Source organism: Oryctolagus cuniculus, chromosome 9 (genome assembly GCF_964237555.1).
Source record: "Oryctolagus cuniculus chromosome 9, mOryCun1.1, whole genome shotgun sequence".
Lineage (NCBI taxonomy): Eukaryota > Metazoa > Chordata > Mammalia > Lagomorpha > Leporidae > Oryctolagus > Oryctolagus cuniculus.
The window spans coordinates 70,959,119-70,981,480 of NC_091440.1; the positions used below are offsets into that span (position 1 = coordinate 70,959,119).

Below are 22,362 nucleotides of genomic sequence, written 5' to 3' on the forward strand. Positions count from 1 at the left end.
CAGAAAGGGCTTTGGACTCTGCTCTGAGCCTTCTTTCCCTCACTTTCATATTGTTCCCTAATTAGCTTTCCAAGGAAGAAGAATCAAACTACCTTAGTCCAATTGTTAAGAATAATCTACTGCTGGCCGGCGCCGCGGCTCACTAGGCTAATCCTCCACCTTGTGGCGCTGGCACACCGGGTTCTAGTTCTGGTTGGGGTGCCAGATTCTTCCCGGTTGCCCCTCTTCCAGGCCAGCTCTCTGCTCTGGCCAGGGAGTGCAATGGAGGATGGCCCAAGTGCTTGGGCCCTGTACCCCATGGGAGACCAGGAGAAGCACCTGGCTCCTGCCTTTGGATCAGCGCGGTGCACTGGCTGCAGCCCGTCAGCCGCAGCGGCCATTGGAGGGTGAACCAATGGCAAAGGAAGACCTTTCTCTCTGTCTCTCTCTCACTGTCCACTCTGCCTGTCAAAAAATTAAAAAAAAAAAAAAAGAATAATCTACTGCCTATGTACAAGTTCCATCCGTCTCTAGAGCTGCTCCCTGCCACATCTACTCCATGTTTCCTGGATTAAAGGTGTCCCAAATGCAGCAGTGCAACTCAGGTCTGCAAAAACCCTTCCAGTGGTGCACAGCTGAGCATCATTTTAAGGTTATCCATTTCCAAGTCTTAAACTTTCATAGGTACTTTTTTCTAAAATCAATTTGCCCGAGGATGTGTCTGCATTTACATTATTCTCCCTCTTCATAACCATTATCCACTCCCAAACTTACTGGGACACTTTGTCTTGAGTAAGAGAAAAAAAAATCCTCCTGGGTAGCAACAACAGAAAAATACTAAAATATTGTTTTTTTGGGGGGAAGTTTGATGATTAATAAGGCAACTTAACCAGTATATCATTCTGATCTTTCTTGTCTTACGAGTATTTCTATGAAGGGAGAGGCAGCAAGGTGATTTGGGTTGTGAATGTAAACATAAGACAGAGTAAGGGGAGTGATAGCAGTTTTTGTGTGAAGATGGCCTCTTCCTTCTACTGGATGTTGCCAAAGAGCACTTCATTCTGGAAGAAGAGCGCTGGGAGAGTGAAGCTCAGTGACCCACAGTGAAAAAGCCGAATGACCCAAACGCCTTTTCTCATGTATTTTCCACAAAGTAGCTCTTTCCAGCTACCCTCATTACTCATCCCTAGTATGAGTCATCATCTAGGAAAAAGAAAAGGCTCTGGGTGGCTGAAGCAGCATAAATGAATGACACTGATCCTGCTCTGTTCAATGGGAATCTTTTCTGGTACTACCAAGTTTTCAAAATATGTTAGAAAAAGAAACCGGTTTGTTAAGCTAATTTTTTCAGATTCAGTTTTTGTTAGTGAATATGGTAGTCAGAACCTATTTATCAAATCATATGAACTATTTATTTTATTTACCATTAATCACCATCTTATTTTATAAAATGACTAATATTTTTTATTTACTATTAACACAAATTAAGTTATATGTTAATCCCAGACCAGTCATGTTTAAGGGGTATTTATCTTTCCCTTTTATTAAAAAGATTTTTTATGATTTTTAATCAAATGTAGTATTTTTATGATTCTTGTATTTGATGATTCTTTAATTGTTCTCAAAAGTTTAACACCGGAGTTCAAAATACACATAATTATTCAAAAATATTATAGCACACTTCTTATTACTTTTCTTGTTTCACAAGAAGTTATTACATTAAGTAATACAGAAGTATACTGGGGGCCAACATTGTGGCATAGGGGGTAAAGCTGCCACCTATGATGCCATATGGGTGCTGGTGTCTCAGCTGTTCCACTTCTGATCCAGCTCCCTCCTAATGGTTTGGGAAAAGCAGCAAAGATGGCCCAAGTGTTTGGGCCTCTGTACTCACCTGGGAGACCAGGAGGATGCTCTGGTATCTTGGCTTCAGTCTGGCCATCTGGGGAGTGAACCAGTGGATGGAAGATCACTTTCTCCCTCTGTCGTTCCCTCACTGTAATTCTGACTTTCAAAATAAATAAATAAATAAAAAGAAAAGCATATTAGTTTACTATTTTCACAAACTATTAAAATCGATAAATTAATATTAGATCTACATCATTGAAATTTTGACATTTAACAATCCATTTTAAAAAATGCTTTCCATTATGTCTCTGTGATATTTCTCAAAGTGCACATTAATATTTATTTGAATGGAAAAATGTAGTCTGAATTTTTCTGACAGAAAGTAAGTCTTATTTCCCTGATTTAACTGTCTTGACTATAGGACTTTTATAATTAGGATACAAGGTGGATGTTTTTCGTAAGAAATCTGCATTTGGAGAAAAACATACTAAAGCATGTGATGAGGTTGAAGCATTTTATTACAAAACAATTATTGTAGGGCTAAAGTTGTGGCACAGTGAGTAAGCAACGTCCTGTGTCCCATATTCTGATCCAGCTCCCTGCTAACGCACTTGTGAGGCAGCAGATGATGGTCCAAGTACTTGAATTCTTGTAGCCTTCTTCGGAGACCTGAATGGAGTTCCTGGCTCCTGCATAGCCTAGACTTTAAAAATGGGTGAAGGATCTGAATAGACATTTCTCCAAAGAAGATCTGGATAAAGTTCCTGGATACTGGCCCCAGCCTGGCCCATACTTGGTGTTGCAGCTTTTTGGGGGAGTGAATCAGGGATGAAAGTGCTCTGATTCTGACTCTCTCTGTTGTTGTGGGCACTTGGGGAGTGAACAAGCAGATGGAATATCTTTGTGTTTTTCCGTCTCTCTGTCACTGTGCCTTTCAAATGAATAATAAACCTTTAAAAATTATTGTATTGGCAAAAGCATACTGATTTTAAAATAATATAGATGTTGCCCAATTTTTAAAAGCATATTGGGGGGCCAGCGCTGTGGTGTAGTGGGTAAAGTTGCTGCCTGAAGCACTGGCATCCCATATGGGCGCCAGTTTGAGACCGGCTGCTCCACTTCCGATCCAGCTCTCTGCTGTGGCTTAGGAAAGCAGTAGAAGATGGTCGAAGTTCTTAGGCCCCTGCTCCCATGTGAGAGACTAGGAAGAAGCTCCGGGCTCCTGACTTCAGATCAGCACAGCTCCGGCCTTTGTGGCCAACTGGAGAGTGAACCATTGGATGGAAGACCTCTCTTTCTCTGCCTTTCCTTCTCTCTCTGTGTAATTCTGACTTTCAAATAAATAAACAAATCATTAAAAAAAAAAAAGTATTGGGGCTAAACAAACACCTTTAAGTGAAAGAGTATCAGATTAAATAAAAGTTGTATTATGTGACTTTATGTATTTCCAGAAATTAAGAAAATGAATTACTTTAATGATTGCATAAAAAATACTTCCACATATCAGGTCCCCAATACTTTTACTGTCAATAAAACGGATGGAGACCCAATATAACTTACCAGCCAGTTATGGAAAGTATTTTTGGATAATCAACCATGGTAATTTACATAGCATAATTCACTATTTTAAAGTGTGAAATTCAACCACTTTAGTATGGTCACAAGCTGTGCAACCACCACACAGTCAATTTTAGAATACCTTTATCATCCCACAAAGAAAAGACACCCAGTGCTCCTTAGCTGTCATTTTCTATCTCCTTTACTCCTACCCTCCCACCAACATGGGCAATCACTAATCTGATCAGTATCCCTATAGATTTTCCCTTTCTGAATATTTCAGATAATGTAATCTTACCATTTGTGGTTCTTTATGTGGCCTTTTTCACCTCACATATTGTTTCCAAAGTTTATCTATATTGGAGCATGTATCAACATTTCATTTCTTTTTTTTTATTATTTATTTTTTGAAAGGCAGAGAGGCAGAGAGGCAGGGAGAGAGAGAAAGAGAGAGAGAGTATTTCATCTGCTGGTTCACTCCCCAGATGGCCGCAATGGCCAGAGCTGCACTGCTCCGAAGCCAGAAGCCAGGAACTTCTTCCAGGTCACCCACACAGGTGCAGGGGCCCAAAGATTTGGGCCATCTTCTGTTTTCCCAGGCCATAGCAGAGTTGGATTGGAAGTGGAGCAGCAAGGACTCCAAGCAGTGCCCAAATGGGATGCTAGCACTGCAGGCAGCAGCTTTATCTGTTACGCCACGGTACTGGCCCCTCATTTTTTTATCGCTGAATAATATCCCACTGTATGAATATACCACATTTTTCCAATAATCAGGGGATGGACATTTGGGTTATTTCCATTTCTTGACTATTATGAATAATGCTGCTATGGACATCCAAGTTCAAGTTTTTGTATGCACCTAAGTTTTCATTTCTCTTGGGTATATATTTATGAATGGAATTGTTGGGTTATATGATAGCATTATGCTTAACCTTTTGAAGAAATGGCCATACTGCTTTCCAAAGAGGTTGCACCATTTTACATTCCCATCAGAACTGTATGAAGAGTTCCAGTTTCTCTCCATCCTTGCCAACTTTTGTTTTTAATTTTTTTTTTTATCCTAGTCTTCCTAGCAGTTGTGAAGTATTCTCACATTGCAGTTTATATCAGCATTTCCTTGGTGGCTAATTTTCAGCCATTTGTATGTCTTCTTTGGGGAAATGTCTATTCATATTCAGATCCTTCACCCATGTTTTAAAAATTCTGTTATTTGACTCATTATTGAGTTGTAAAAGTTTTTTATATATTCTGATAGACATCTACATTATGAAATTGTATGTAAAATTCATTCTGTTCATACATATATGCCTTCTCCTCTAGGGGAAACATAATGCCTGTGACCTAAAAAGTTTAAGATTTGGGGCCCACATTGTGTTGCAGTGGGTTAAGCCACTGCCTGTGACACCTGCATCCTATATCAGAGGGCTGGTTCAAGACCCAGCTGCTCTGCTTCTGATTCAGCTCCCTGATAACGTGCCAGGGAAGGCAGCAGAGGATGCCCCCAAGGACCTGGGCCCCTGGCACCCATGAGAGAGACCTGGATAAAGTTCCTGGCTACTGGCTTCAGCCTGGCCCAGACCTGGCTGTTGTAGCTTTTGGGGGTGTGAATCAGGGGATGGAAACGTGCATGTTTTCTCTTTGTCTGTCTCTCTCGCTTTCTCTCTCTCTCCCTCTGAAACTTTGCAGTTCAAATAAATAAATAATTCTATAAAAATAAAAAGTTTAAGAATTACTATGTGTAACTACCACCTTCCTATCACCTCACTGTTATTCTTACTACACCAACAAAGTATGCTTTTGTGGAAACCAAAAGAGTTTCAAGGCAAGAGTGGGGGTCAACTCTGCTAAATGCTGCTAAGAAACAGATTAATATGAAGGTAAAGAAGCGTCTCTTGCACTTGGCAGGACAGAGGGTGTGTGACCTTGTCAAGAGCAGTTCCAATGAAGTGTAGATTTAGGAAGTTTCTTAAGATTAGTTCAGAGAGAATGGAAAACGAGGACGTGGGAATCATGAGTCCACATAACTTATTTAGGAAGTCTCCTGAGAAGAAGAACAGAGAAATGGGGAGGTATTTGCAGCCAGGAGAGTTTTCTATTTATTTTTTTCAATCTGAAATAGTAATGCACAATGTATGCTAATGGAAAGATCCAATAGAGAAGGGAAAAACAGTGCAACACAGACAGTAAATGACTGCAGGAGTCCTGAATGGGCAACGACAGGTCCATTTATCTTGGCTCTAATAGAAGCACAGACTCTGCATCGTTACAGAAGAAAAGCAGAGCGTATGGGCATGGCTGCAGGCAGACTGACAGATCTGATGACATGAAGTTGAGCTAGTTTCTACCTGGTTGTTTCCACTTTGTCATTAAAGTCTGAAGAGAGATGAGGCTTACTAGAGGCATGCAGTTCTGAATCTAGGGTGTGACCAATGAGCATGACCTGTGCAATTTTCTCCTTTAGAGTTCAAAGCAGGTGTGCAGTAGGTGAGAAGTTGAATTAGGATTGGGGTTTAGCCTGCCAAGAATGAGAGACGGGTAAAGATGTAAGGGTTTTTGTGAGATATTGTTAGGATAATGGAAAATGGGAACTAAGTGGTAAAAGCAGGAAAGAGAACATGGAGAGGATAATGGAAACTAATAATATAATGGCAAACCTTATGAGGTAGTTACTGGGTGCTAGGCACTGCTTTTAGCTTATTACATATAATAGCATGTAATCTTATGAGTACATTGGAGAGTGAAAAGTGTTACGGTCAGTGGATTAGAAGTCTCCGACGAAGTCAAAGACTCACTGGGTTGGAATATTTGAATAAATGAACTGGATGTTAGGTAGACAGACAGACTTAGAGGTATCTGACCTCTGCTACCTGTTGTATCTATGTGACTACAGGAAAGGCACTTCACCTCTCCGACTTTCCATGGAATAATCCAATAGAAACCTCCTCCTTTCTTTTTGCAGCTAATGGTGCTTTTGTTACGTGTGACCAAGGGTCTCAGAAAATACAGGAATGAGGGTAGAGTGCTACTGTCAGGGAAACACCATGAATGTCCTACAATTACTAATTGTCACCTCATTCCCCTCCCAGCAATGGCCCTCAGTAGATGTCTCTTGTATCATTCCAGGGGCTGACTTTGTGCTGGGCACAGTAGCCTTGTGCTCTGAGAATACAGCACTTCTCCTTCACATAAATGTTAAAACTCAAGCTCCCAAACAAGGCTCTCTGCACCTTCCTCAATACATCACTTGTCCATGTTCCCAGTCCAATTTCATGGACTTTAGCTCTCCTCAAACTTTGCCCTCCAGCTAGCAGAGGGTCCCAAGAGACACAAGGCATTCTGTACTTCCTCACCCCTTGCACATGGTGTTCCCTCTGGATTTTCTACTCCTGTTCCTGCTGTAGAAACCCTCCCTGATTTCCCAACCAGATACAGGTGAGGGTTTCTAGTTCCCATTGCACTTCACAGCTCAGTGATGTCAGCTGCCACATTGTAGTGTTACTGATGGTTTCCTTGAGTGCCCATCCCACCTGAGGATGGCATGGCAGGTGCCCGGAATGCATTCCTTCCTAACAAGGACAAGGCACATCAGGCCACGGTCCATACTCAGGTCCTGTATGTCTTCATCTTTTTTTTAGCTCTGCTGTTAGCCTCACTAGGTTTCTGTAGCTATACTGAATTTCTTTCATTCCCAAACAACCATGCGAGGGCTGCCACCTGGCTTTTACTCCCCCATTCCTCCAACACACTCTGATCCCAAGTAACTTACTTGCTTTTGAGCACTGTTTGAGAATCCATATAGACTAAACCTGCTCAGGGTAGCTTTTTCTGCACAATCTTCCCTATTGCAAGTCAGGTTACATACTTATGCCCCAATCACAGCTCTTGCCATCATCATTGTCCTGTCATGGCCTGCTCCCTTTCCTTTCTCTAGTGATCTGTGAGATCTTTGAGAATTGAGAGGTCTGTGTTCAAATCTTCATTCCCATCACCTACTATTGAGCAGTTACTAAATATTTCTTGGATGAATTACAGGATGGAGATTCTGTTCTTTAGAACTGAAGGTGAGAGTCAGGGTTGTTGATTCTGTGCCCAGGACGTTTTTCTCATAAGAGCAGGGGTAGTCGCAACCTTGTTCACACCTCCTCCGTGGTGAAAAGACGCTCTCCAGGGGGAAGGGGTCTGGCTCATAACTGTGTTGCCACCAGTGTGCAGAGAGGGCTTAATGCACATGAAGGCACTCAAGTCACTTGTAAGCCTCACAACTACCACCCAGGTGTTCTCATAACCCCGCTTTAGAGATGGAATACCTTGCTTTATCTCCTATAGCTGTAAACTACCAGAATCTCCTTTTGGAGGTCTTTTTTGAAAATTTCTGCAAAAAGGGGCAATGGTGAAGAGTTGCCTTGTGTGCTTTGAGACAGGGCCTTTGCACCATATAGCCTTGGTTGCCACAATCCTCCCTTAGAAATTCATCCCATAAGGCCTGTGCCACTCTTCGCCCAGCTCTTGGCATATTATTTTCTGGCTTCCAGAGCTCTGCCAGCCTGATGACATCACACAGACCACGACCACTCCTCAGTTAATTTAACTCCTGAAGAGCCCAGTGGGGATTATCACATACTGAATGGCCCCACAGGGCAGGCCTTGTGCGTGCACCTAATATCCATTCAACAACCACAGTAACTGTCCACCATCTCAGGCAAGCGTAAAACGCCGTATTACTGCAGAAAGGAAACACCCCAGCAGGCGGGGCCTGGGTTCAGGTCTTGGGGAGTGGGTCGTGTTTATCCTTAACATAGGGTTAAAGTAACTGTGGTTTAGTAACTTACCTATTTAAGAGAATGAGGAGTTTGACAATACAGAATACCGCTAAGCTCCCTCAAAGATGACTTCATGAAGAGATTCTCTGCCCTCCCACCACGCATAAGCCAAGCCAATATACTTGGTAATAGCCCGTCCCAGGGAGTGACGCCCTGCTCAGCAGGAGGCTGCCTCGCAATTCCCCGTCTTAGAGGCCGCTCCGGGCTCTCTTGGCCTTGGGCCCCAGAGGCCTCCGAGTTCCCCAGACCCAGAGCGCTGTCAAGTGGGCGATAGGTCATTCCAGGACAAGGAGAAGAGGCTACGCGGAACTACAACTCCCAGGAGGCCACAGGCTGCAACCCAGCGGCCTGGGCCCGGTGCATGTTGGGAGCAGTAAACTGCCCTCTTGCCTCGCTTCATTGTTCAGGACTCTGCGCCAGGTAATACGCACGCATGCCCAGTCCTGTCTCAAGTAGTTTGGCTGCTTTCCCTCCTGCCGGCTCTTTCCGGTCTTGCTGAGGCGCGTTTTTCCCCGCCCCCTCTCCGCCCCTTTAGGGGCTTTGGAGAAGGCGGAACCCTGGAAAGCGCGTTCCCGGGGGTGTGTACACGCGCGTTCACGGGAGATTAAAAAAGGAGGGGTATAAACTCAGGACGAGGAAGATAAGGCAGGAGACCGTAGGGAACGTAGGGCGCATGCGTCCTGGTGGTGCTGCAGCGCACCATGAGCCGCCGAAGGGCGGGGCGGAAATGGGCTGGTGGGGTCGTGGTTTGGCGCACGCGCATTGGGTCCCCCGGAGCCCCGCCTCCTTTCAGGTTTCCCCGCCTCTTTCACCGCCCTTCCGGAAGTGGAGCCGCCCTCGCGCCCACCAGCGGCCACCCCCTGTGGAAGGCCCCGCCCCCGGCCCCGCCCCCCAGCTCTCCGCCCCCTCCTCTAGTGGTGGCGCCGGGTTGCAACCCCGGTTGTGGCGGTTTTGGTGCCTGAGGCCGGGAGCGCGGAGTCGTTCCCAAGAGAGGCGGCCAGGCTATGATCGCCGGGCCCCGGCGTCCCTATCCGGCCAGCGAGACTCCCTGTCTCTGTCTGTATCCTTGCCCGAGCGGTCCCCTCAGCCCGGCCCCGCGGCGCGGTTGGCGGCGGCGTCCGCGGCGCGCCCCCTCCTCCGATGGCGGCGGAGATCCAGCCCAAGCCGCTGACCCGCAAGCCGATCCTGCTGCAGCGGGTGGAGGGGTCCCAGGAGGTGGTGAATATGGCCGTGATCGTGCCCAAGGAGGAGGGCGTCATCAGCGTCTCGGAGGACAGGTACGGACTGCTGCCCCTTGGCCGCGAGGAGATGCCGGCCTGGCCGGACTGGAGGTTTCCGAGCCAGCGTCTGGGGGCCGTACCGCGCGAATGTGGACGTGCTCCCCTGAGTTTATTATAATGCGCATCCAAGTGGTGCTGGTGTCCAGCTGTGCGACGCTGCCGCCGCCGCTGTGCGGCCCGGGGAGGCTAAGCTCCGACGGCGGTGTGCGCTTCTGCCACGCCTGGGGCCGGGTGGCGCCCTCGGGTGCACGGGTGGCCCTTGGGCTAACGGTGTGCGGACCACCGCACCTTGATCCACCTCGGGACCAGAGAGGAAGAGGCGGAGACTGCCCTGCCCTGCAGGTGTGTGCGTGGAGATGATGCTCCGAGCTGCCTCTAAAAGATAACTCAGGGTTTTCGGGTACTCCCTGGTTCTTTGGTCTCCAGAGTGAGAAAGCAAATGCCACTCCCTTCGCCAGACGTTCCGTCTGAATCCACACATAACCCGAGTTGAATGAATAATCCAAGTTGTGAAACGAGTAACTTTGGGCTTCTGCGTTGTGCCTTCTCTCTTTTATCCTTATCTCTTCGAGCTCAAGGGGAAGCTCCGAGAACATGCAAGGGACCACTGCTGCAAATAACTCGATTTCCTTCCCTTCGTTTGCTTCCTTTCTTTTTGCTTAATTTGCAGAAGTGGAGCTACTTGTATTGCCTTCACTATTTCACCGTTTTTGCTTTAACTTAGTGTCCTTTAATATGCAGGAAAAAAGGTGTACAAAGATGCTGCTTGAATATAGTAGTTACGGTCATGTAACCAGAACTGTTACTTCAGTGATATCTGCAAGCTTTCTAAAAAAAAAATCTAACGCTAGAGAGTATGTGACAAGGGGCCCTTACATTAAAATGGTAGTTCAGTTTTCTTAATATAAGTTCCAATCATGCTAAGGTCGAGATATTCACCCTCCATGATTCCTAAAATTGCAGGGATAAAGCAGCCAAGTATTCATTACTGTGTTTGGAGTCACTTCAGCACTTTGCATTTAGTGTGGTTTCAAAACTTTTGCTTGATCTATTCCCATCTTAGCTTCTTCAGTATAACTAAGATGAGAGTATATTAATAGCATGCCCTTGTCTACATCATGCTCTATACAAATGGCTCCTGATTCATTTCTCATGCAGACACAATGGAAAACATTGTAAACATACACCGATGGAAAGCAGCAGTGAACAAAAGAAATCCATGGCTGAAATGGAATAGATGGATATAGGAGCTTTTTGAAATTTGCAAACAAGCTCTATGAAAGTGTATAATTTTACCATACAGGCAAAATTCTATTAAAAGAGACTGCTTCTGGACCTGGAAATTCTGTCATCAAATTATTTTTAAGGAATATATTCTATAAAATGTACTGATATTTGTCACTTTCCTAGTCTGTAAATATGAGAGATGAAGCCAATTAATTCCTAACAGCTATAGGAAATTAATAAGTAAGTTCACTGCATCAAGTAAGAGAAGGGGGAAAGGTAGATAGATCTAAGCTCCTTTAATGTGACTTTTGAAACTTTTGATTCTCGTTCTACTACGTTTACTTTGGAATTGTTATTTTTTACTAACTGATTTTATTTACTGGGGAAACAGACACAGAGAGATCTCCTATCTACTGCTTCACTCCCCTGAGTGGAGGTCTGGACCAGCTCAGGCTGAAGCTGGGAGCCAGGAACTCAGTCTGGGTCTCCCATGTGCATGGCAGGAACCCAACTACTTGAGCCATCACCTGCTGCATCTCAGGGTGCACCGTTAGCAGGAATCTGGAATCAGAAGCAGAGCTGAGACTTGAACCTGGGCCCTCTGATGTGGGATGCAGGCATCTCAAGCCCCAGCACCCCACTATATATACTTTGAATGAAACAGCTGTAGTGAGGAATATTTTCCATAATATTTGGAGAACCTGAAGTAATATATCTGAAAGAAACTGAAGAATAAATTTCAATTTATTACAGGAAAAGGAAAATGTTTACTTTATCTTAGCTTGATTTTTATTTTCTTAGTTTACAGTATAATTAATACAAATTATTTCATCACAGAGTTGCTATTATATAAATAAGATCCATGCACAAGTCCAGGATTATTCCTTACATATCTTTTATTATTACAAGTTGACAAGTTTGTTTCTTTGGATCATATGCTCACACGTGAAAATAATTATTTAGAGCTCGGTTTTGTATATGGTTTTCATTAAAAGAGAATTCATTGTTTTCTCACTTTTCAAAATCCAGAGTTGATGTTACTTGACATAATGCTGAAGATATGAAAATAGAATATTGATTTTCATCAAAACCTACAAAGCCATTACCATTAACCGCTTCAGCTAGAGCTAGTCATCTTCATTCCAGAACTGTCAGGTTAAGCCCAAGCAGTGTCTTAACCACTGTGCCAGTGCCTATCCTCTGTAAGTTCTTAGGAAGCCTTGGCTTTACATGTTGACCTCTCACTCTATATAGCTTTCATTTCTGCTTTCAAAAAATACTTAACATTTTCTGGTTTAAGCAGTATTATGTAACCTTCATGTACATTTTATCTCCTCTTTGGAGTTCCTTATGGAGTTTCATGTGCCATCTTAATTATCTTCAGGGCCTAAGGTAGAACCTGACACATGGTAGCATTTTGTTGTATCAGGAACTGATTTTTTTCAAACGTTCCTGAAAATACAGCATTTTAATTATGGTGCATGTTTAATTAATATTTGTTGAATAAATTTTATGATGACTTATGAAGAAGGGCTTATGTGGACAAATGTACTCTTGTTTGTAAAGTTGTTGGACTGGGTAGCTTTTTAAGGTGCCCTAAGATCAAAAGTCCATGCTCTGCCTCATGTATTCTATCCACAAACATGGGTACAGAACAGTGATGAAAATGATAAGTTCCTTTCAAGATGCTGACAGTTCAATGGGAAATTTTAGAGGAGTATTGCTTAATAAAACTAAATCACTACCTCCAAGATTTTGTATTGAAAAGAGAATTTTCAGACGGGGAAGAATGCAGGATTCCACAGACCTTTTGTCTCCTAAATTTTACCTTCCTTTAGAACATTCTTTCACTTGCTTTACTGTTTTTGCCCTCAAACTGCCCTTGGTAGTGGGCTGATATACTCAAATTTTCCAACCCAAGAATAGGTTCCTTCGAGTTCATCTTGGTACAGTTCAGATAACTTCTATAACAACGGAAGAAATCTAAAAGAACCTAAGAAATATACAAACACTGATTTACAAGTAAAGATTTTCAGTGCCTCCTGATGCAGAGACTGTTCCCAGCACTCACTGGCCTTAATCTCAGTCTGTTTTGCTTTGATTGGAGCTGGGTTCTGTACCCACTAAACACACCACACTTTGGTTCTTTGGGTTCCTCAATGCTCGGCCTCTTTCTGGATGGTCTTTTCTGAGTGAATGTTGTAACGTTCCAAGCTTAAGAGCTTCCTCAGACATTTCTGTTCTTTTTGGTCAAGACTTAATGTCTAATCTACAGATTGTCAGGGGCCCTCTTATTTGGTGGTAACTTCTTTTTTTTTAAAAAAAATACTTATTTATTTAGTGATTTATTTGAAAGAGTTACAGAAAGAGAGGGAGAGACCATCTTCCATATGCTGATTCACTCCCCAGATGGCTACAACGACCAGGGCTGGGCCAGGCCAAAGCCAGGAGCTTCATCTATGTCTCCCATGTGGGCGGCAGGGGCCCAAGCCCTTGGGTCATCTTCCACTGCTTTTCCCAGGCCACTAACACAGAACTGGATCAGAAATAGAGTAGCCATGAGAGGAACCAGTAGCCATATGAGATGCTGGCCTCACAGGCAGGTAGACAGTAGCTTTGCCCACTAGGCCTTGGGAATGGCTCTTATATTCTGACTTTATTTGGCATTAATTTATGCAACATAGTTAGGTGTATTCTCTGTAAACCACATGCCTTTCACAAAGGAGATAGGCAGTATGTGTTCACCAAGTGAATTAAGCAAAGCTGAATAATCTTTACCTTTTTGGAGTTTCCTTGAGTAAATCCTTAAGCTGAGCCTGAGAAGGTTTAGCAGTTTACCTTAGGCCAAGGTAACAGTGTGACACAGGATAGGGGTGAGAATGAGCTGGGTCAAGGTAGGGGTTAGATTTTTTTTTTCCCCTATATCTAAGACCTTTTTTTTCCCCAACTCCAAACTACTGTGACTCTAAGTGGTCATGACTGTTTCTTGAAAAGATAGTTAAAATAGAAGATAGAAGTTTCATTTCCTCTTATAAACCCCTATAGTATTGGCTCCTTTAGCTTTAACTCTCTTCATTGTGAAATTGTACTATCTCAGTTCTCTCCTTCAATTATTAGTTTCACTAATAATTGGACCTTGGCTCTGTTCAATTGAGTTCCTGATGAGGTTTTATGTGCTATATATTTTATAATATCTGTGTAAAGTTTTGAAAGAAAAGCAAATCAAAATCTTTCCCCTAGTGCAAACATTTCTGAAAGTTGAAGTCTTCCTTCAGCGATGGAGTGAGGTCTTTGAAGTCAGCAAAATTAGAACCCTAATCTTTGAGTGTGTGAAATCTGTTTAGTGGCATAAAATTGACAAATTTCTAGCTGTGCACTTGAGACTCATCACTTGGCAGTGATAACTACTGGTTTCAAGATTCCAGAGAAAGAATTTGCTCCATATGATTGTTGAAAACTAGACCTTTACCCTGAATTTAAAACATGAGGCCGCCTTCGTGTCAGTGAACATTTTCTGCAAACAGGCTGCCTGTGCGTTTCTGAAGGTCAGGCACAGGCTGTGTTTTTAAGCAACGATCACTGTGGAAAACTTGTTCAAGGAAGCTCACCAGAGGCGGCTCGGTTTCAAGTGCCCCTGGAGCTCCCTCCGGGCTCTGAGTTTCCTACGTCTCTAGTCCTGCTTTCTGTCCAGGACCTCACAGAGGTTAGTCAGCGCACGTTCACCCCGATGCTGCAGCACCATGGTTATTAGGGCTGCAGTTCTATCAGTCCTAAAACAAGTGATTCTCAGATCATGAAGTCCTGACCAGCTATCTTAGACCTCAAGCATTACCTAACTTACTGTGAAAAAGAAAAATGGGTGAAAGGCACAGGATTTCATAGCCAGAGAGACTTTAGGGAAGTGGTCTTTGCCAAGCAAACAAAATTGAAACTTTTAGAAAGAAAATAGGACTTCTGACTTGTATAGCATCTTTTCCTGGCTCTCTGCTTTTACTTCTTTTTGTTTTGTTTTGTTTATTGTTGAGAATCATCATGATATCATTGAAAAAATAATAGCCTGGCAGATACCAAAACAAGTACACTTGTGACTGGAGATAATTACAAATAGTGATCTGTTGATATCTGTAACGTTAATTATATACAATATATGCTTACTGAGAAGAATGTGGCCAGCAAGCTCAGGTTTTCTTCTCAACTTCAGTATAAGAATAGAAAAAATTCAAAAGGAGGCAATAAACCTTTATTTTTATATGAATAGGTCTCCCAAGGACAGAGCCATAATTAATTTAGAGACTCCCTAGCAGAAAAAAATAACTTTCTTGTGCAAGTTCAGCAAGCAATCTCATTAACTTTTTTTTTTAAGGGCAAGGAACTTCATCCAAAAGCTTCATTTAGTCATAACTAAAAATTATTTCAGAGGTATAAGAAACTAACCAATAAGATCAGAAATGAAGAAGTATGGTTTAATTTTCTCTTGCCTAGGAGTGCTAATTTGTGCCCAGGTGTGCCTTTCATTTAAGGATTCCTGGAAAAGGACTGGGACTGGGAGCCAGATCTCAGCCACCTCTGCTCTCCATTAACCTTGACAACTCCTAAGGTGTCCCATCCCTCTGAGCCTCAATTTCTCCATCTTCAAAGGAGGAATTTGGATTTCCTAATACTGTATTGTGTCCACATAATGACCAGATAAACATAAAGTCTGCACAACCACATTATCTTTTTATTTTTTTAAAGATTTAATTTATTTATTTGAAAGACAGAGTTACAGAGAGAGGTAGAGACTGAGAGAGAGAGATCCTCCATCCACTGGTTCACTCCCCAGATGACTGCAACAGCCGTAGCTGTGCCGAACCGAAGCCAGGAGCCAGGAGCTAGGAGCTTCTTCCAGGTGTCCCACATGGGTGCAGGGGCCCAAGGACTTGGGCCATCTTCTACTGCTATCCCAGGCCATAGCAGAGAGCTGGATGGGAAGAGGAGCAGCCGGGATTAGAACCGGCACCCGTATGGGATGCCGGCGCTTCAGGTCAGGGCTTTAACCTGCTGTGCCACAGCACCGGCCCCACAACCACATTATCTTGAAATCTCAAGTTGAGAAAGTACATAGTGGGGAGAAAAGCAGCGTATTTGCATGAGATTGTTAGCAGCTTTCAAACCATGCTTTACTTTCCCTAGCTTTTGGATGGTAGTGATATTTATTCCAGGATGAAATGTTAAAGAAGTGTTTATCTTGTGTTGGTGTCTAATACCCAGTTGAACTGGATTCACTGCATTCCTACTTCTAGATGAGTGCTTTAGTTTCAAGCACTGAACACTTTTTAGCTCTGTTTGGTTTGCTGGCACCCACATCAGGACCTGGGTTATCTTGAGTAATGCTTAGGAAACTTTTTGACCATATATCAAAGTAAGAGGTATATTTAGCATTGCTACCTGAGATGCTGTCCCGTGTATACAAATATGTAACGGAAACAAAAGTTTTTATGAAATGATGTCCTTTTAATGTGATGTGCACACTCATACTTTCTGATCTGTTACAGCCCTTATAAAATCCTGCTTGTGACCCTTTTGATCAATTTCCTGACCCATTAATAGATTATGAGCAACAGTTTGAAATACAGTGCTTTAGAGGAGTGGTTTGAAGGTTTATACCCTCTTTTTCTCTGTGAAGTTTGTTTTCTAGAAGATGGACATATGATTCAGCTTGGGGACCTACTTCCCGCCAGACTGACTGGAAGCCTCTAAGTCAGGGTGTAAATTCTGAAGGGTATAACCACTATTCCAGCCCAGAGTCTGAAGGAGGTTGGAAGAAACTAGGAATGCAGCATTGTTGTTAGTTTTAACATTTATTTGAGAGTCAGAGAGGGAGAGGAGAGTTTCCATCTATTGGTTCACTCAACAAGTACCTGCAACAACCAGGCTGACTGGGGCCAAAGCCCCGAGCGGGGAACTCAGTCCAGGTTTCCATGTGGGTGGCAGGGCCGATTACTTGAGCTATCACTGCTGCCTCCCAGATCCATATTATTGGAAAGCTGAGATCAGGAGCCAGAGGTGAGCATGAAACTGAGCCTAGGCATCTTAACTGCTAGGTAAACACCCAACCTAGAATGCAACATACTGAGCAGCTGTTTGAGTGACTGCATTTTGGCTTCCTGTGATATGTTCATTTATTACTTAGTTTTAGGACTCAGAAATGATGCATCTCATCTAAATTATGAATGTCAGTTGCTAATCTCTCTTGATGATTATGCTTTTCTTTTTAAAAATCTGTCTCCCCTTCCCCTCTCCCTCCTTACTCCTTTGTTACTTCTTTTTCATTTTATTTGAAGGCAAAGAGACAGATATAGATGAAGAGAAGAGATAGAGAGATATCTTCCATCTGCTGGTTAATTCTCCAAATACCTGCAACAGCCAGGACTGTCAGGTGGAAGCTAGATGCCGATGACTGCATCTGGGTCTCTCACTTGGTGGTCAGGGGCCCAGGTACTTAAGGCATCATTTCTTGCTTCCCAGGGTGTGCATTTGCAGGGAGCTGGATTGACAGCAGGGAAGCTGGGACTTGAAGCAGGCACTGTACTATGGGATGCAGACACGTCAAGCAGCAATTTAACTGCCTGCCAAACACACACCCCTTATGCTTTTCTTTTTAGCTGGGGCAGATTTACCTACAACATAGAGCTATTTGGAAGTTCTTTACACATTTTCCATTAGTTATTAATTTTTAAAAAAGTTTCTCCAGTTTTTAAGGATTAACTTAGATTTTAAGCAGTCATAATAAAAAAAATCTCTTTTGGAGTGTGTTTACCTTTAAATAAAGATAATATAACCACAACAAAGAGTAACTGCTCATAAACCTCTTAACATAATTATTCTTAGTATTTTACATATTTCCTTCAGGCAGTTTTTATGATGCAGTATTCAAAAATATGATTGTAATCATATACTTATATATTCGTGCTCCCACTTAAAATTGGGCTAGCATCTATGAAATTTTTAACCATCATTTTAAGTATATATTTTCTTTGCTTTCAGTGTTCACTTATACCTATATTTATTTAATACTTTGTTTATATTTATATACTTGGCCGTGGATTTACCTACCAGCAAGGGAAATCCTGTTTTCAAGGTACTAGCAATGTAGTGGATATGTCAAAATTTATCCATCTCTGTATTGCTATCTGTATTTAAAATATTTTTCTGTTTTATAAATATTGTAATGAACATTATTGTGCATATTGGTGTCTCCTTACCACCCACTCTCCAAGTTTTTGATTATTTCTTTGAAATATTAAAAGAACAAAGTGCCATATTTCTTTCTAGAGGTTTATGCTACTTTAAAATATTTATAGTGGGGCCGGTGTTTGATGCAACAGTTAAGTAGCCACTTCGGAAATCTGCATTCCTTATAGGAGGACCTGGTTCACTCTTTTTTGAGCTTCTTTGCTTTCCATCCAAATTCCTGCTATTGCCACCCTGGGAGGCAAATGATGGCTCAAGTACTTGGGCCCCTGCCACCCATGTGGAAGACCAGATCAAGTTCTGGACTCCAGGTTTTCAGCCTGGTCCAGTCCTGTCTGTTGCTGGCATTTGGGAAGTGAACCAGTTATGGGAGATCTCTGTTGATCTCTCTTCTCTCTTTCTCCCTCTGCCTCTCAAATAAATAAGAAGATTTTATAAAAAGAAAATAAACAGATTTTATAAAAGATTTGAATATTTTAAGAGTTATCTTGGATAACAAAGATTAGGCTCTCAAATTTTTGTTTGTAGATTTCTGGATCCTCTCTTCTCTAAGCATATAAGCCATGAGGTTTACTCTATTGTGTTTTTTTTTTTTTTTACCACCACTTTCCAGACTTGCCCCATGAAAGCCAGTGATCAGGAGAGGCATGTAGGGAGTGGGTGCTTTTGCAGGCTTCTGTATCTCAATTTGCTGTCTTGTCCCAAAACAGTCTGCTCATTGTACCCAAGGGCCACCTTGAGGGCAAGGGCTATATCCTCATGTCTTCTCATTTAGTAAGCTCTAACTAAATGGTCTTCACCTGGAAGTCTGGGCATTATAAACTGGCAACTAGTGCACTAAAGTCCGACCATGTACAGACTTTGAGTGGTCCAGACATGGATTTTTCAGAAATTTTAAATTTGCAGTCAAGGTTTAAAAACACTAATTTCACATAAAAATCCAGATTGCCAGCTTCTCTTGACAAATGGAAAGATGTTGCTGTGCCAAGTTTTGAAATCTCTCCTGTAGATCTTTGCTTTTGTTCAGCCTGCATGGGCCAAGGTTATCAGAGTTGGACGGTGAGAGGTGAGTTGTACTTTGTCTGGGCTGCCTGGTGGGAAAACAGCACGTGAGAACCAGAGTCTTCCTCCAAAATCTGAGAGGCTTCCCCTTTTATAGAGTGGTTCCAGCTTTGGGTTTTTGTTGTTGTTGGTTTTTTATTTTGTATTTGGAAGAATAAAAGGGAAATTGAAAGCTATCTAGAAAGCATATTTCCACAAACTTAGTGGGAGTTTTGGAGAGGAAGCATATACTTCAAAAATTAAGACACTTTTTATAACAGATCCTGATGTTGTACAAGGAAAATATGTAAATAAAGGTAAGTGTTAGTAAGTTAAGGCTGCCGTTTACCCTTCCTTATTCCTTCTGTGAAGGTGTTGTTTGGGACCAGGGGACAAAGCCAGGGAAGTCTGGGTTTGACTGTTTGCCACTAACCAGTGGTATGATCATAGGCAAGACATTTCACTTCTAAACCTTAGCTGTAAAGGGGGAGTTTAACAAATTTACCTCATTGGCTTCTTCTCTGAGCTAAATGATTCACTGTGGTAGAATGTTGGCACCCAGCCATTCTTCCATTCCTCCATGAATATTAGGGTTTTCTCTCCGTTCTTCCAAAATCAGTTTCTAATTCTCCAATGACTGTCTGATGTCTTTTACTCTTCTTTATCTTTTCTTTGTCTTTTAATCAGTCCTAGTGTTTCTCTTTCCTTTACTCCTCTAGTTTCTCCCCATTTTGATTTGATAAGGCAGTGCTTCTGGAAAGAGTACTCAAGCATCACATTACTAGCCTGATGACTTTTGGAAAGTGACTTTCCTTCCTCACTCCTCACCTGAAGTTGATTTCTCATAATTTGTAGTTACCTCATATATGTGAAAGTTCTTTGTTAACCATAGGCTTCTACAAATATTAAAGGTTGTTATCATTTAATTGGTCATAAACACAAAATATGGAAATATACATTTTTATATTAGAGAGTTTGTATTTTTCATCTTCGTTTTAAAAATAGGTACATAGCTACATGTAATATTTAAGTATATTGAAATTATAATTTTAGAAAAACTTAAAGTTATACTATTGCTTTTTATTTTGTAGATCTGGATTAATATTTTCCTGAGTCAGTTTCCATGCCTTGCTGTTAGAATCTTAGCAATCTGTTTTAGTATTTATTGGCACTTTTGGACCTTGGAAAATAGTAGCTGTTTTATGTTTTGTATGTTGATCTTTGTTGGAGGAGAGGGGTGTTGGGAATGGATAATTTATTTAATTATATTTTGACTTTTGGAATACTTTTGGATATATTTGATTTATTAAATTCTGTTTACATTTCAAAGCTTATTTAGATTGTTAAATAATTTTGAAGAATAAACAATTTTTCTCCAGAAGGTAAAATTGAAGAGTTTAGTTATGCTTAATCTGAATAATTAGCTGAGTTGGCATGCTGGTTGGACGAATCAAATTGATTTGGAATTTGGTGGCAGTGTGATTTCTCCAACTTATTTTTCTTGTTGAGCTTCCATTTGGAAAGTTTCTCTCCTATCAAATATATTCAATATAGATCCTTTAGCAAAGCTTGAAGAAGGAATGTTCACTCTGAAAAGGTTCAAAGTAGCAGAGGGAGAAGGGGAGGCATAAGTACAAGTCTGCAGGCTGCTGAAACATGTGTGAGTTTGTCAGTAGGGAGAGCATATTTCTGTAGGGTGTGGTCTTCCATCACTCCATTCTCATTTTTTGTTTTCCATTCAAAATATCCTGCCTTTTTCTTTAAGAATTTCTCATTACTGTGGTGGGCACTGTGGTATAGTGGGAGTGCATGGGTTCTTATTCTGCCTCTGCTTCTCTCTAGCTTCCGCTAATATGAATCTGGGGAAGCAGCAGATGATGACTCAAGTACTTGGGTTCCTGCCACATACGTGAAAGACCTAGATGGAGTTCCTGGCTCCTGGCTTCAGCCTGGCTCTGCCCTGACTGTTGCAGCTATTTGGGGAGTGAACAGGGGATGGAAGATCTTTCTCTGTTGCTCTGCCTTTAAAATAAATTAAATAAATAAGCATTTTTAAAAAATCCCAAGCCTTTAAAAAATAATTTCTAATGACTAAATTAATACTTTAGAACTGTACACTTCTGGAAGTATAGATCAGTATAAGTTTTTTGATTTTAATATTTTATTTGTTTAATTGAAAGGCAGTCTTAACAGAGAGAGAGGGAGATCTTCCCTTCACTGGTTCACTCCCCAAATGACTGTGATAAAGCCAGGAGATGGCCCCAAGCACTTGAGTCATCTTCTGCTACTTTCCCAGGAACATTAGCAGGGAGCTGTATTGGAAGTGGAACAGGCAGAACAGCTTCATAGGCGGTAGCTTAACCTGCTGCACCACAATACTGACCCCCGTCAGTATCAGTGTTGAACCTGAAGAACTATATATGCTCCAAGTTGTTGATTCATTGACAAGTGAACCAAAGGTTGATTTCTTGAGATAACTGTGTTCTGAGTAACTTCCAGGGGTCTTAGACATTGTTCTGCTTGTCTTGGCTATATTTTGGACCAAGCTCTTTTTGATGTCTTACTGCTAAATAATGATTAGAAAATTCTATTCTTGATCATGAAAGACTGAATATGAAGTTGAAAGCCTGAAAGCCTGAACCAATGAGCAGTTTTTTTTTTGTTTTGTTTTTTTTTTTTTTTAAGATTTATTTATTTGTTTGAAAAGCAAAGTTACAGAGAGGGAGGGAGGGAGGGAGGGAGGGAGGAAGGGAGGGAGAGAGAGAGAGAGAGAGAGAGAGAGAGAGAGAGAGAGAAATATGAATACAGAGAGACAGAAAGAGAGATTCCCTCCACTGATTCAGTCTCCAGATGGCCACAACAACCGGGGCTGGGTCAGGCTGAAGCCAGGAGCTGGGAGCTTCATCTGGGTCTCTCACGTGTTTAGCAGGGACCACACAAACACTTGAGCAATCTTACACTGCTTTCTCAGGCCATTAACAGGGAGCTGGATAGGAAGTGGTACAGCAAGGACTTGAACTGGTACCCATTTGGGATGCCAACATTACAGGCAGTAGATTGACCCGCTGTGCTACAATCTGGCTGCTATGGGTGGTTTTTACTTTGCACATATATCAAGTTTGTTTTTTGGGGGATGCTGCTGTAGTCAGTATTTTCAGTGCCCAGCATTGCTTATTTCTGTTTTTCCAAAACTTTTACTTAAAAAGTTGAACTGTCTGTTGTTTTTGTTGGTGACAGACTGTGTTTATGTATGTGGAAATATAAGGTTAATACTGGTAACAAAAACTGGATGGATTTGCAGAGAGAATGGGGTAAAAATGGCAGAAACATTTAGTTACTTGAAAGTGAATTTAGCAAGGAGGTTGCAACAGTTTGAG

At 42.0% G+C, this 22,362-nt stretch overlaps 1 protein-coding gene across 5 annotated transcripts in view; it reads left to right on the forward strand.

Annotated features, from left to right (window-relative positions):
• The first annotated feature begins 8,375 nt into the window (after positions 1-8,375).
• WDFY2 (WD repeat and FYVE domain containing 2) overlaps positions 8,376-22,362 on the forward strand; it is a 195,031-nt gene continuing 181,044 nt past the window's right edge. For 4 of the 5 annotated variants that reach the window (XR_011378806.1, XM_002720738.5, XM_051832227.2 and 1 more), the window contains exon 1: positions 8,735-9,481. Coding sequence is in view for 3 of the 5 variants with exons in the window: in XM_002720738.5 (XP_002720784.1) it covers positions 9,345-9,481 (137 nt within the window). In the remaining 2 variants the exon portion in view is untranslated. Of the gene's footprint in view, positions 8,625-8,734; positions 9,482-22,362 lie in introns of those variants that run through there. The other variant, XM_070048896.1, reaches the window with a different exon arrangement.